Here is a 14,781-nt window from a genome sequence, read left to right on the forward strand (position 1 = left end):
CTGTCAGTCACTCGGCGCAACACGCGTCGTCGTCCTCGTCTTACCGCCTGACAACCAACACATACTGACTGACGTCGACCTCTCGCTGCCAACGCATTGATTGTACGTGAACCAGTCGTATTCGCCCGCTGACAGAAATACCGGGGAGGCGGTAGTGCTCAGAAGGCAAATCAGCCGAAGGAAGTCGAAGAAAACGCAGCTACAGACTTCGCGGCGACAGCTGTAACGAGGCACCGAGGATGGTGAGCTATATCGACCATAGGCAACGGGTTGGGTTGGCGTGCTGACTGACCTCGCCTGTTCGGTTTGCATTTACAGGGTCAGGCTCCCAGCGGTGGTGCCGGGCGGCATAATAATGACAAGGTGAGCATAAGCCACAGGCACAATGTTGCTCGAGACGTCGCAGCAGAGCAGGATTACTGACCAGCTCGGCCACTCTGACAACTTCTCTTCCTTGTACGTTCTTGCGCACGCGACGCTTTCCTGCAGAAGAAGAAAGATCAGCAGAAGAAGTGGGAGCCGCCGCTGCCAACACGGGTAGGCAAGAAAAAGAAACGCGGGCCGGACGCAGCCACCAAGCTGCCACCGGTATACCCCAACACGCGATGCCGTTTGAAGCTGCTAAAGATGGAGCGCATCAAGGATCACCTGCTGCTGGAGGAGGAATTTGTGCAGAACCAGGAACGCCTCAAGCCCAAGGAGGACAAGGATGCGGAGGAGCGGACGCGCGTGGATGATCTGCGTGGCAGCCCGATGCAGGTCGGCTCGCTCGAGGAGATCATCGACGATGAACATGCCATCATTAGCAGCGCCACAGGGCCAGAGTACTATGTCAGCATCATGAGCTTCGTCGACAAGGACCTGCTTGAACCGGGCTGCAGCGTCTTGCTTCATCATAAGACCATGGCTGTCATCGGCGTGCTGCAAGACGACGCCGATCCCATGGTCAGCGTCATGAAGCTCGACAAGGCGCCGACGGAGACCTACGCAGATGTCGGTGGTCTCGAGCAGCAGATCCAGGAGATCAAAGAGTCTGTCGAACTGCCCCTTACTCATCCAGAACTGTACGAGGAAATGGGAATCCGGCCACCCAAAGGTGTCATTCTCTATGGTGTGCCCGGAACAGGCAAGACGCTGCTAGCCAAAGCAGTCGCCAACCAAACCTCCGCCACCTTCCTTCGCATCGTCGGTTCCGAGTTAATTCAAAAGTACCTCGGAGACGGACCCAAACTGGTCCGCGAACTGTTCCGCGTCGCCGACGAGCACGCGCCATCGATCGTGTTCATCGACGAGATTGATGCTGTCGGCACAAAACGGTACGATAGCAACAGTGGTGGAGAGCGTGAGATCCAAAGGACGCTGCTCGAGCTGCTCAACCAGCTCGATGGATTCGACACACGGCATGATGTCAAGGTCATCATGGCAACAAATAAGATCGAGTCGCTCGATCCAGCGCTCATCCGACCGGGGCGTATCGACAGAAAGATTGAGTTCCCGTGAGTCACCTTGCCCCACTACTGTCAATCCAACTTCTCTGTTAATCATTTGGCGCTCTATCCTTACCCAAATCCAGGCTGCCAGATCAGAAGACAAAAATGCACATCTTCAAGCTGCACACAAGTCGCATGAACCTAGATCCGGACGTCAACCTCGAAGAGTTTGTGGCCATGAAGGTGAGTGACCAGATCGCACATGTACAGGAATCAGGGATACAGCCTGATATATTCGTTTCGAACTCTCGTTTTCTTGGTGTGCAGGACGACTTATCGGGCGCAGACATCAAGTCGCTCGTCACGGAAGCTGGTCTTCTTGCGCTGCGAGAAAGGCGGATGCGCGTCACCAAGAAGGACTTCACCTCCGCGCGCGAGCGTGTAATCGATCGCAAGCAGGAAGGCACACCCGAAGGCCTGTATTTGTAGACAACAGACAGAAATAGTCATCTGCTCGCATCCGGCTTATTTGCGGTATTTGTACTACATTGCCCGAGTGAATGCGCACCGCTCTAGCCAAGTGTGGCAACACCAGGCGCGTCACATCACACCGTTGCATGCCACAAAGGGCATCCGTCCGTCTCACACCCTTCCAGTTGTCCAGGCCATCGCCGATGTTTGGGCAAAGATGATTGTGGGCTGGTGGTAGAATACAAGACGTTTCCCTTGGGACGCGCCACGCGACCCAATAGCGTCAGTCGTCAGCTGATGCTTCAGCGCAGCAGTGAGATCCACATGGTGAAGCAAGGGTGATGGCACCCAAACACAGCCCCTCCGCCAATGCTTTCCTTAGTATACCAGCTGCTCCCATTCGGTGCATCAGCCACTTGATCTGCTGGATGAACCAAATATTTACCTGCCAAACTGCAAAGTGTTGGAATTCGGTGCGATATCTATGAATGGCCGCAGGGGCCACACTTTTCCTTTGGGAAGAGCGTTCCTACCTACATCCTGATTGATACGGGGGGTACTTACCATCCTCAATATAACGGAGTCGCGCGACTTCAGCTCTGCGTAGAACAAACAGCCCTACAACGCTGACTCGACGAATGGCTCGCCATACCACAGGTTGAGTTAGTCTCGAGGGGCCAGACCATCAGGACCGAAGGCCTGATGTTGAGACCTTGAGTCAAAACGTCGCTGTTCATATTGCAATTCCATTACTGGGAATCCGCTACCGGGGCAGGCCGCAGCTCCAAAGACGGAAAGGTAGGTGCTTTCCTGAAACGCCTAGCGAGAAGCTTATGAGGACCGGAGCTTCCCCGCCAAGCAAGAGACGGCTCCAGCCGGCTCTGTTCACGCCGAGCCAGGCGTGTACAGGGATCAGGAGATCCCCTTCAGCCTGTCAGCCTGAACTCCAAAGGTATCACTTGATTTCCGATTACGACAAGAAATGAATGGATCGTACACAGCTTTCGTGCTGGCAAATTGCCAACACATGTCTGTTCACCTCTGAACAAGCTGCGAAGTCTTTAGGATCGTAAAGAGACGCAAATTCCTCCTGAGCCTCCGCCTCTTTCAAATCCACCATCTTTGAGCTACACTTGCAAAACACGTCTTTTCACAAAACCTTCAAGCTTTTGTCACCCGCTTAGTCGTCGTTGTGTTGAAAAGCAACGGCTGAAAGAATGACGCCCTCCTCTTCTATCATGATTGCGACAGCTCTGTAGCGGAAACCAATGCAAGGGAGAGAGTACATCAAAAAATTGGTCCCGAGTCATGTGGCCCAGCACCCACCTCAAGAGTACCAAAGGGAAACACATAAACCCATGAAAGGTGAGAGCAGAGTGAACAGCAACGCATTTGGGGGGATCAGTGCACTCAAGACCTACTCCAGGGGGAACCCCGGGGAAGTACAAGCCACTGACCGACGGTGATAAAGGTTGGACCAGCACTTGTCGACAGGTTCTCGGACGGTTACTGGAGGTATGCAACGCCTTGAAGAATAAGAACAAGAACAATAAGGAGCATTCCACTCGCCGGCGGGACGGCGGGACGGCGGGACGGCGGGACGGCGGTACGGAGAGCCGAGATGAAGATGAGGAAGACAAGAACTTTGGAAGCCAGGAAACCTGAAAGTACCGAAGCCCAAAGATAAAAATAGGAATGATGTCAATAGGAAGGGAATAGACCTTAGATGCTGACTGGAGATGTCGGTGATGCCCACATGATACCGAGGGCTTTATACAGAGCTAAAGCGCCTTGCTGGAAACCGAGTGGCGGGTTGCCGCCAGCCGCCTCAATGGTGGGGAGGATATAGGCCCTCGCAACACCGATCCAAGGGAGGTAAACAATGCTGACAGCGCCAATTGCGTGAAACAAGTCAAAAGAGACAATCCTGTCAGTGCTGGCGGTCGTAGGGATGTCCGTCACCCAAGTGGGATGGACACACAGGCTATGCCTAGGGGCGAAAAGAGAAGCGAACAAAAGGTGTTAAGATGCTATCAGCCTCATTTTTCTCCCCAGGAAGCGAGAATGATCCAAGAAGCAACCTCACCAACGGTAGCCAAGAAATCGTTGCCCTCGGCAAAGACCCACATACATTTCATGATCGTGCCGATACCGCTGTATGGTAGTCCGAGGTTTTAAACGACATTGACGGTGGTGATGTTACGGAGACCGACCAAAAGAAGACCGAGCATCATGAAGGAGGCGCCAATTGACAGTACCATCAACGGGTATGGGCTAAGCGCGTTCAGACCAATCGCAGATCAGTCAATAATTGCTCCAAGCACGAAACATATCATCGCACAATATATACTCACTTGCCGATTCTCATATGGTAGACGGGGAAATCATACTGGTCCGTATCGATCTGATGACCATCGGTGGTGTGGATCTTAGTCAGCCTGACGCCGCCAACGAAGGTGTGTTCGAGCGCATTCGGATTGGCCTCGAGGCCCATCTGCTCATTGAGCGATGGTCGCTGGTATGGCTTCGACATGATGACCCAATCAATGGCAATAGAAGCCGGGGTGGAGCTTTGCTAGTCGACGTACGTCTTACAACTAGTCAAGGATGTTGCGGTGATGGTGGGGAGGGTAGGATGGTAAATTGACGATGAAGAGAGCGAGATTCCTTTATACAGAGGAGTTGAAAGAGAGGAGGCTCGACGTGATGGTTACTGACAAGCGTGGACCGATGAAGAGGATGCGCTAATGGGACACTTGACGAAGACTAAGAACTGTACTTGCAAGAATTCACGGCCCACCGTCCGCGGCAGCCATTGCATGGAGTCCATTCCCCCGCAGACCTGGAGGCTGTGACGCTGAATGCTGAGAAACATGCTCCCAAATGTTGCTCTACAGGTCCACTCTCCAGTCAGGCGACATAAAGCGACAGGCTCATTACATGGATGTTGAGGTTACGGGGTGTGCAGGGTACGCGCAGGTATGGGTAAGCTTCAGCGAGGACCAGACTGGGCACTAGCCATGATGCGTTTCCAGACAGGCAGCCAACTCGTCGCAAATCCAAAAAGGGTTTGCTTTCTGGCCGAGGTTGGCCAATGGCTGACCGAGTCGTCGAATGATGCATCAGGAAATCATTCGATCGCGATGTTGATGTGCTGTTGGTCCTGCAGACACCACTCTGGAGGGAATGGGAGGTATCTGATGGGCCTCTTTGGGGAACGAAGGGGAATGGTTGGTGGGAAAGCCGCTATCTCCATTCTGGTCTTCCACGAGCCGTCCTTTCGTACGGACAAGAAAACAGAGACTATCCGACGACGTATGCATGTGCATACCTACAGCTTTATTACGACAGTCATAGAGGTGGCCCTTGTGCTCCTGTATTCAATACCCATTGACGAATGCTTTTGCGTGCTGTATGTACATACAGACGTAAGATAGAACGCTTGAATGGTGCACGAGTCCGTCGAATGCTGGGCCACCATCACTATGGGAGACCGATGTTTTTGGACTTTGAAGGCAGTCTAGGAAAAGTCAAAGTCAGGGTCAGATCTACTGGACGTCACTTTTGAACTTGGAAGTATGAAATATGAGTGTGAGCGATTAGCTGTCATGGGTCATCCAGACTCCAGACTCTAGGCGTCAGGTCACTCAGATGACAAACCATCGATGTCAGCAATGTCAGATATCAGAAATCATGCGAACAACATTTATTCTTAAGGACCACAATTGCGCCAAAATAGGGCTTCATCATTAGGAACATACGTATCTCACACGTTTCAGACAAATTTTTGTTCGGTTGCGTTGGGGTGGCGTCGATCAATTGCAAATGGATCAAGTGGCAGCATGCTCAGCATATACATATCAACCATATCACTATGTAGTGAGGACGGCGAATTGGTGCGGGCTGGCACAGTGCTGGCGCCAGGTGTGTGGAGTGTGGACGACCGTGTGTGACGGAGGTGTGCCCGCCGTTTCATTTTAGCAATTTAACAAACATATGGTTCAGAAATGCAACGCTCTGAACCGGTGCCGCAGGGTGGATACGAGTCAGCCAAAACGCGGAGCGGAAATCACGGCAACCGTGTACCCTGTGGCAGTCATCATCGATTCTGTGCAGTCTGTCTTCGTTGACCAATTCAATCCGATCCCGTCTCTGGCAGCTAATCGAGAAGACGCTAGACGACAGTACTCTTGATACTCTGTTCGGCTGCAATATCGACTACAACTCCAGCCTCATAGATGCATGCATGTACATTCTGATCCCTTATGCGGCAAAGTGCAACGAACTAATGTCAGGTCGATGAGGCGTTGAGTCAGAGGCGGGCGGAGGTTGGGGCGATGGAAACTAATGCGGGCTGCATCAGAGCAGTAGCCTTTCCGCCAGTCCAAGGCCCATCAGGTGAGCCCTGGTGACTCCTTAGTATGATCAATTTGCCTTGGGGCCTCTCGGCTCTCGCGACTCAAGCTCAGCGTTCGCCTTGGATAATCGACATGGGCATCTAGTGCAGTCTATGCCCCTGCAACGCACTATGTACGAAACCCCAATCTACCCCAATCCGAAGCGCAGGTCGCAACAGATGGGTATGCATGTACTACATCAATTTTACATACAGGTTTGTCAGTTATCTGTGGGTTGTTCAGAGTCTGGTTGAGTCTGGTTAGCGCCTGCTCGATCGCAGAACGGCAGAACAGGATTTGTGGTCCCTGGCATGTGCGCTGTTCGAGTTTGTGGATTCTCTGTCGAAAATATGTAACCCTCCGCAGCTCCGGATGACTCGGCCCGAGCGGGATCGGAGGGGGTCTGTTGTAAATGTATATACAGAACGACGTAGCCACATCAGTGATCATCAGTGTCCAGAATCAAGGATTACGATGGTCATCTGGGGGCTCACACTATTCCAAATCATTGGATTCACCCGCATTTGGCCAGCAGTAGGCTAAAGTTGTTGTGATACTAGCACAAATCTCGATATGCGATTGCTATAGCCCATATGTAAACTGTCACGGTGGGCAGGATGAGGACTATGCAAGGTTCCATGTGCACGGTGCAGCCAGCGCAGATTGATGTATTGGGTACTTTGTAACTTGCCTAAAAGCCTGAATAATTACAGGCTATAGCACCCATACAGCGCTCCAGAGCACTCTCTACTGCATTTCAACGAATGACTTCGCTTTCATCGCCTCATGCCCTCATCGCTCTTGCAAGTGCTGCCATTGCATTTCTTCCCCGCTCTTCCCATCTCTAGAATCTCTTCATTGACCTTTACATGGGCATTCATCTAATCCATCTGTTACCTTTACCATCATCGCCGCTAACCCCGTGCCACCACCTACGCACTTCTCTCTCCCCTTCGTGACCTCGATCGAGAAGACCTTAGCTTGTAAGTATGCTACATACCAGTCGTCCAAGAGAACGAGTTTCAGAACGGTCACTCAGACCAAAAGCTAACGGTAACCACGGCTACCAAGGGGGACTCAGTGCGCAGCACACCCTCACGCCGGGTTGCCATTTCTTCAACGATAACCTCATCACTGCTGGCTCTCACACCGCAAGATCAGCAACCCCGTACAGGCAGCCACTTTTGTTTCGCCACCACCACGCCCACGCTCTCCCAGTACAACTGCGGTGTCCATGGCATCCCCATTTTCAATGCTGGTATCTGCGTTGCGCTTTCCATGATGCATTCGTTCATGTTAGCAGGAGGTGCGGCTCTCGTGCAAGCTGGTAGCGGCCAGCTCAGCGTCGGATACGTGCAGGCGGGTTGACCCTCACTTATTTGTTAGTATCTCGGCGGCTTGCGGGAGCTCTCCTCCAGCAACACTACGGAGCAACGCTTTTCTGCACGTACGGGATGGTCTGGTGTGGCCTCGCCATGTTCTTCATCCTCTTCTTTATCGAGCTATCCAACTATAATGGGGACACGCCAGGTATCTATTTGGCAGGCGGTATAGGCGCCGCGGACGCAGAGAACGCTGTTGGTCTCTTCCTTTTTCGTGAGTTCACTCCATTGAACGATTCACTTTTCAAGCATCGGGGGTCCTGGCCTTACTGACGAACCTTTCTATTTCTCGTTTCAATCTGGCTGGAAATCACCATGTTCTTGACGATCCGACAATTTCGATGTCCAGACTATTAGCCAATCCGAGCCAATTGAGCTAACAACTGTTCTCCCTTCTTTCTCTTGCCCCACTTAGAGCCACTTTCAAGGCTAGCGTTGCTCTCATCATTCTTCTGAATCTCTTGAACCTCGCCTTCAACTTGCTTGAGTACGTGATGGGGCTATTATTTTGTCTCCTGCTGCCAAATAGCTAACCAAGTCTTAAATTGTTCTCTTCCGCGCTTCCTTCTACACTGGTAACTCAAATTTGCAGCTGGTAGGCCGTATCGTCGGCTGTCCCCTCGCATTCAGCGCCTGCTACTGAGTCTTGGAGACTGAAATGTGAAATCTATCCAGGGGAGCTTGCCCTTCGAACTCTATGGAATCCTCTTTCGTCTCGCCGCTGTGCAGTATTGGCATGGCTTCTCCCTTTACGAAACAAACTAGCTTCGTCGCCCTGCCGACCATACCGCTTAAGAAGGAAACTTGAATGCGCTCTCGATTTTCGCTCGCACTTTTGTTGTCTGCGCGGCAATGAGAAGGTCCAGTCAAAGGGGGAGACGGTTAAATATTCGTAGTATGTCAGAGAACCAGAATACCTCGTTGCGATGCAATGCATGATTATTGAAATGGCGACATTGATTTTTCTTCTGTCTGCATTTCATTGCCGAGCCTGCAACCGAGATTGGCTCCAAGCAAGGCGAAGGACTATTTCAGATGAGATAATATCCGAAGCCACGTAGCGCAGCCAAAGCCGTGACAGGGGACTTCGAAACATTTCCTATGCAAATTCCGTGACGATTTTGTCCAGTACATGTGCTGGAGAGCTCTCTTCAAATGTGTACAGTGCCGCGTATGCTCCAGCATCGCGTCTGCCAGAGGTTGCTTCCATCGCGTGCCGCTCAGCACTGTTTGGCGTACCCGACAGCCTTGGTGCCGGAGCCTTTCTCGAGCGAATGTTGGTGACGCGGGTGGTGCTTATGGTGGGGGATATTGGTGGGTCCATGTGCGTGCTTGTCAGCGGTTGTCTTGTTGGACTTCGAGATGACGGATGCAAGCGAGGCCTCAGGCGAAGAGTTATCGGTCAACGACTCGGTGATGCTCATCAGGTCGTGCACGAGCAAGTCAATCATGTCTTCACTCAGATTCTCGCGCACGACAACCCGCAGGATCTCCACGTCGGTCATCGGTGCGCTCAGGCTGTAGTTGGGCACTATACGCGTCGGCACAAAAACAGAAGAACGAATTAACGAGGAAACCAAATTTTAGCTTGTGGGTCGATCAGAAAGTCTTACCGATCCAACCCTTGACACGGAGCAGCGTCTGGATCCAGTGCTGCTGCAAATGAGGGTACTATTTGGCATATTGTGAGCGAACACGTCAGCACCCTGCGCAAAATGTCAGGCAAGATCAGTGAAAATCCAGGATCGCTCGCTCACCTTGGTTTTGAATCCATCTGTCCACTTGAATGAAACGACGGGCAGACCTGGTGCGTAGTTTCTGCATTCCGACTCGTCGAATGAACCGACCTTGGTGTCGGCAGAAGCGATGACGCTTGCGGGGCGGTGGATATCCGACAGCACCTCGTAATATCCAGATGCTTCGAGCGCGCGCGAGAAGATGCGCGCGTTCTTGAGGTCGTCCATCATGACATTGCGGTAGCCCTCGAAGCCGAGGTTGATAAAATTGTAGTACTGGCCCAGCACCGGCGCCGCAGGGCGCGAAAAGTTCAAGTTAAACGAGTACTCGACGGAGCCGAGGTAGTGCAGCTCGAAGATGAGGTCCTTGGGAAGAAAGTCGGCCGATCGCCAGATGATCCACCCAATGCCGCAGTACACCATACCGAACTGTATTAACCGTGAACCCCCAAGTCAGGATCAACAGCTTGAGCAAAATTCAAGTGCAGCGCCTCACAGCGCAAAACGACATACCTTATGCCCGGAAGTGTTGATCGACTTGACGCGCGGGATCTTAAAGTCCCACTCGAGGTCGGGGAACGCAAATGGAGCAACCATGGCGCCGGAGGCACCATCAACGTGGATGGGAATGTCGTGTCCCGCATTCTTCTCGTACTCGTCGAGCAGGTCGGCCATCTCCTTGACCGGCTCAAAGTGGCCGGTGTACGTACTGCCGAGGATGATGATGGCGCCTATGGTGTTCTCGTCGACCATTTTGATCGCCTTCTTTGGGTCGAAGCAATAGTGGCTCTCCTTACTGATGGGTACGAGGCGCTCCTCGACGTCAAAGTACCGCGCAAACTTCTCGATAGCGACTTGGGCGTTGCTGCCAAAGACGACGTTGGGCCCGGGGTTCTTGTAGTCCTTTCCAGCCGCCTTCATCTTCTCCTGCCAGCGCTTCTTCATAGCCAGGCCGCCGAGCATGATCGCCTCGGACGAGCCAGCTGTCGCGGTGCCCATCGCGCCGTGGCGCTTGCCGGTCGCCGGATCAATTTCCTTGGGCGCATGCCACAGATCGGCGAGCATCGAAATGCAGCGACCGTGGATGGTCATCGTGGCGGGGTACTCATCTTGGTCAGCAAGGTTGACGCTGATGTTCTCCATGATCAGCTTCGTGGCGGCACTATTCATGTACGTGTGGACGAAAGAGGCCTGCATTCCAGCCATGCTCAAAGTATCAGCTCTGGCCCGATGGGAAAGGGCAGTAGTCCCATCTCACAAGATTGAGCGTAGGCCTGAGTAAGCCGCCAGGATAGGAGGCAAGTCAGCGATCGAGATGACCGACGAATGCTTAGGTGGTGCATGCCCCATCAGATCCGTCTCACCTTCCGTCAAGCGCGAGCTCAGATGAAATGAGCTGGTACGCGGCATCGTCAGAAATACTGTCGGGGAAAAAGGGGGGCTTTTTCAGGCACATTGCGCAGTTCCCTGTATGCTTGTCTTTCACGAAGCGCAGATTCACCCAATAGATGGGAAGCTGTACTTTGGCAGCTCCTGTGTCTGGTATCGTCCGCCGAACGGACCTGAGTGTGCTGCGCGCTTCTTGGCACCACCGGGACGCTGGACGAAGGAGAGGTAGGGGTGATCCTGGGCCTGCTGGATCAGGTCATCCGCGTCGATGTGCTTGGAGAGTGTCATCTTGGTCGGTCGGTCGAGCTTGCTTTCTTCTGTGTGGTCGTCGTATGTTTAAACTATGGTTGTGCATGGAGCGCTCGCGAGGGCTGCTGCGACAAAGGGACTTGTCGACGGAAGGGAAGTCGATGGGGCGAATAAGATGCAATCCTTGCTATATGTAAAAGAGCACCCCTCTTGGTCGCTGAGAAGCGGGTGCAAAAACGTGCGTGCGAGCGGGCCGCTGGCTGGTTCGTCGTCTCTGGAGTGGCGGCATTGTCGGTGATGATGCACATTTGGTTTGATTGATTGCACATGCCTGGCGTTCCGGCTGCCGGCAGGAGTTAAAAAAAGTGGTTGGTGCATGACGTCGTCGTATCCAGACTGCATAGGCGATGATGCAAACGCTGCCTGTGCATGGCCCGTGCGAAAGGCGATCAAGAAGATGAAGATGTGGGGGTGGGTCGCAGGTGCCGGCGGTGCGGCAAAAGGCAGGGACCACCACTGGCAGTGCAGCCAGGACGCAGCAGCAGCGGCACCTGTGGAGTTTGTGGCTGTCTGCACGCCTGGCAGACAGCCGCCCCCAGACGTCAGACCAGGCAGTCGTATGGCGCCTGCTGCGTGCGTGCGCCACCACGAATCAGGCGCGCAAGCTATTAGAGTTTTCTGGCCTTTCTGTCGCTCCAGCAAGTTCCTGGGGTTCCGGGATTTCCGGCGGAGGCCCACATGGTTTCTGGGACAAGTCACTGGGCTTTGGGTTGTATGCCGAGCCGCTCCCGTCGGGAGGGGAGGTCCAGGAAGCGCAAACTGTCTCCTCGGGCCACTTACACCTCAAGGTTCGTGCTCTGGACGCCTAGTGGGAGCAGCCCCCGAAAATATCCATCTTTTGCTACCAAAATATAAGGTTATAATACAAAGGCTTTCCGGGAGATCATCAGAGCGCGATTTCGAACAGCTGCTTCCCCGAAAATAGTCGCAGAGGATTCTGGGATTCTTTTGTTTCTCGGACGCAGTATTTGCCAAGTTTCTGGGCCGGCCCTGCTATTTCGAATGATCCAGTCACCATCCATTTATCTGTTCTCCATCACCCTACACAATGACTCCTACGTCTGCATTCTGGGCACATGCTATAACCTGCTACCACTCTCGAACGTCTGGAGATGCGGCGTCACATCGATGTTGTTGCTGTTGCGTTGCCACGTCCGTATCCCTTGAAAGGCCGGCCGCATGGTCGAGAGTCAAGCGCATCAGCTCCAAAAGCTCGCGCACTGGACCGGAAGAGCATTTGCACCCGGAACAGGCAGCTAAAATACTGACCAGCCTAGCCGGCGGCGGGGTTTGGTTCTTGGTCTCTGCGATGTTCTAGCTGGATATTCCACCATTTTCGACCTTGCAAAGCCCAGAAGTGGTCGAATCCCCAGCGCTACTCGGGTGTCTCAGGGCTATACTTTGGCAATCATCTTTTGCAGCAGAAGACAGTTGAGCAAATTGGAATCGCATTCGCGGCGCAGCTCGAGGCTTTCATCAAGATCACACAGGTGTGATATGCGCCAGCAGAACCTGCTCCCACTGCTTCAGCCCTTCCTCCGCGCCACCCTTAATTGGTGTGGCAGCAGCACTTGCGCAGCCATTCATCAGTTCATCATCGTCCACCTCATCCCTCGCATGAGCTGGCGGAGCGGTACCGCTGCCATTCATGAGCTCGTCATCATCGCCAGCGTCTCGCGCCGGATTGGCGTCACTGGCCTTGTCCTGATCCCGACGCTGCGACTGGACTTCTGATCGCGCTTTCGGCTTGCTCCCGCGTCCACGCTCCTCTTCTAACTCCGCGATAGCCTTCGCAAAGACGTCCCATGGTATGCAATTCCCTTTGAGCACCTTGCGCTCCTTGACCTGTCCGCCTGCATCGGCTTTCCCTTTCTCGTCGCTCTCTTCGCTACCACCGCTACCGGCGCCTGCGCTACGCGCCTCAAGGTCATACCCGATAGAGTACTCGCCCTGCCGTGTACGTGTGAGCACAACAACGTGCGCCGCGCTGCTTACGGACTGCGCCAGATCATGAACGATCGAGCGAACATAGGTGCCAGAGGAGACCGTCATTTCCAGCGCAAATGCCGCTGGATCGGTTGCAGGTTCGCTAGAAGATGAAGGTACTGCCTGCGCTGCTGGTGGTGGCTCTGATGGTGCTGAAGAAGAGGAGGGCGCGACAGCAGCCTCACTGCCTGATGGTGCTTCTTCTCCCGCTAGCTTCCTGACCTTCCCTACAAGCGCCTTTTCCTCCTCAGGCACTTCCTCTTGCGGCTCCTTCCATCCATGTTCGCCCGCATCGAACCAGCCGGCGAGTCGGAGCTGCTCGACTGTGACGGCGCGCTTCTCGATCGGACGTGGTAGCTCGCGCCCTTGGCGTGCATAATCGAACAGGCGCATACCGTCCACCCTGACCGCCGAGTACAGCGGCGGTGCCTGTTGTATGTCGCCGGTGAATGTCGGCAAGTGGGATTCGAGAAGAGAGGGTGTGACGTGTTGATGCGGTGCACGATACAGGATCGGGTCCATTGCGTCGTATGAGGAAGTGGAAGTGCCAAGCAGGCCGACGGCATAATACTCTTTTGTACAGTCTAGGAATCGGGAGAGGTGCTTTGTCCCTTGTCCAACGCCGATGACTGTATGAAGAAGGGTGAAAACGTCAGGTCATGGCTCTGTGTGTACTTTTCTCGTCGCCCTGCACACATACCGAGAACACCATCAGCGAGCGGATCCAATGTGCCCCCTTGCCCCAATTTAGGCGCTACCTCCCGGTTCCTGGCCCATTTCCCTTGCCCTTTTCTGCCTCGAAATGCGCCGCCTGCATTTTCGAGCGAGGTACTTCCGTCTGCATTTCGGAACAGACTGCTCGAGGCAAAGAGCGGTTTGAGCTGGTCAAGCAGCGACATACTCGTCGGTCCCGACGGCTTGTGGATCGCGAAAATGCCACTAAGAGGTCGGTCGGTGATCGATGCAGGTTGGCCAGCTTGGCGACTGGACGAGGGGCGAGAAGATGGATCTGAAACGCTGTGTCCATCTCCACCCCTTTGGTTGTCTCTCCGCCCTGCTCCTCCCCTTCCACGACCTCCACGACCTCCACGACCTCCACGACCTCGAAATCCATTACCAGCACCTCCACTGCCATTGCCGTTATGCGACAAAGATGATCCAGCGGCGGTCGCCTGAACGGCGCCTTTCTCGGCTGCAGCCAGCACGCGCGGCGGTGCAGCCAGCGGAGGCAGGCCGAGACCGGACATTCTGCGTGCACTTTGAAGCGTCCGGGAAAATGATGCTGTTCGTGTCGAGGAAGTGATGTGCCGTGGTAGATTGCTCAGAAGAAGGGCACGCAGCGCCATGCGATGTCGATGTACGCCTCTGCTATACTTGGACCTTGGCCGCACTATGCGCCGTCTTCAACTGGCGAAGATTTGATGAGTTTGGGCCCGACGTGCTTGTCTATTCGATCAACTCCTCTCTGCCCAGCTTCAGCTGCTCGTAACTGCGTGATGCATAGAAGCTGGTAATTCTTTTCTGACGAGGATTTTGCAAGATGGAAAGGTCGTTGTTCTTTTCTGCTGAGAGACTGAGAAGTGAGCATATGATTGCCATTCGGTGCAATTCGACACCCACTCGTGTCCTACTGTGTCTGCAGTCTCGCTTCTTTTGCCTGCAGCGTCTTGCCGCTTGTGAT

At 53.8% G+C, this 14,781-nt stretch overlaps 5 protein-coding genes across 5 annotated transcripts; 3 read left to right on the top strand and 2 right to left on the bottom strand.

The window, feature by feature from the left end:
- The first annotated feature begins 2 nt into the window (after positions 1-2).
- On the top strand, positions 3-1,961 carry K437DRAFT_231182 (putative RPT2-26S proteasome regulatory subunit). Its single transcript, XM_013390516.1, has 5 exons — positions 3-242; positions 319-363; positions 490-1,496; positions 1,574-1,673; positions 1,758-1,961. The coding sequence occupies exons 1-5, from the start codon at positions 240-242 to the stop codon at positions 1,917-1,919; spliced, it is 1,317 nt and encodes a 438-aa protein (XP_013245970.1). The 5' UTR covers positions 3-239; the 3' UTR covers positions 1,920-1,961.
- A 5,080-nt stretch (positions 1,962-7,041) lies between these two features.
- K437DRAFT_117003 (uncharacterized protein) lies at positions 7,042-8,539 on the top strand. The gene is made up of 5 exons (XM_013390517.1): positions 7,042-7,105; positions 7,370-7,604; positions 7,685-7,875; positions 8,096-8,167; positions 8,273-8,539. The coding sequence occupies exons 1-4, from the start codon at positions 7,085-7,087 to the stop codon at positions 8,111-8,113; spliced, it is 465 nt and encodes a 154-aa protein (XP_013245971.1). The 5' UTR covers positions 7,042-7,084; the 3' UTR covers positions 8,114-8,167; positions 8,273-8,539.
- A 215-nt stretch (positions 8,540-8,754) lies between these two features.
- On the bottom strand, positions 8,755-11,093 carry K437DRAFT_271917 (glutamate decarboxylase; the record flags this gene model as incomplete). Its single annotated transcript, XM_013390518.1, has 7 exons — positions 8,755-9,211; positions 9,294-9,351; positions 9,438-9,845; positions 9,930-10,607; positions 10,675-10,690; positions 10,781-10,837; positions 10,918-11,093. 7 exons carry the CDS (start codon positions 11,091-11,093, stop codon positions 8,901-8,903), a joined length of 1,704 nt encoding a protein of 567 aa, XP_013245972.1. The 3' UTR covers positions 8,755-8,900.
- A 337-nt stretch (positions 11,094-11,430) lies between these two features.
- On the top strand, positions 11,431-11,923 carry K437DRAFT_260865 (uncharacterized protein; the record flags this gene model as incomplete). Its single annotated transcript, XM_013390519.1, is given in 2 exon segments — positions 11,431-11,691; positions 11,711-11,923. The coding sequence occupies 2 exon segments, from the start codon at positions 11,431-11,433 to the stop codon at positions 11,921-11,923; spliced, it is 474 nt and encodes a 157-aa protein (XP_013245973.1).
- Positions 11,924-12,596: 673 nt separating this feature from the next.
- On the bottom strand, positions 12,597-14,347 carry K437DRAFT_266065 (pseudouridine synthase; the record flags this gene model as incomplete). Its single annotated transcript, XM_013390520.1, has 2 exons — positions 12,597-13,729; positions 13,801-14,347. The coding sequence occupies 2 exons, from the start codon at positions 14,345-14,347 to the stop codon at positions 12,597-12,599; spliced, it is 1,680 nt and encodes a 559-aa protein (XP_013245974.1).
- Between the last annotated feature and the right edge of the window lie 434 nt (positions 14,348-14,781).

Source organism: Tilletiaria anomala (genome assembly GCF_000711695.1).
Source record: "Tilletiaria anomala UBC 951 chromosome Unknown K437scaffold_4, whole genome shotgun sequence".
Taxonomy (NCBI): domain Eukaryota; kingdom Fungi; phylum Basidiomycota; class Exobasidiomycetes; order Georgefischeriales; family Tilletiariaceae; genus Tilletiaria; species Tilletiaria anomala.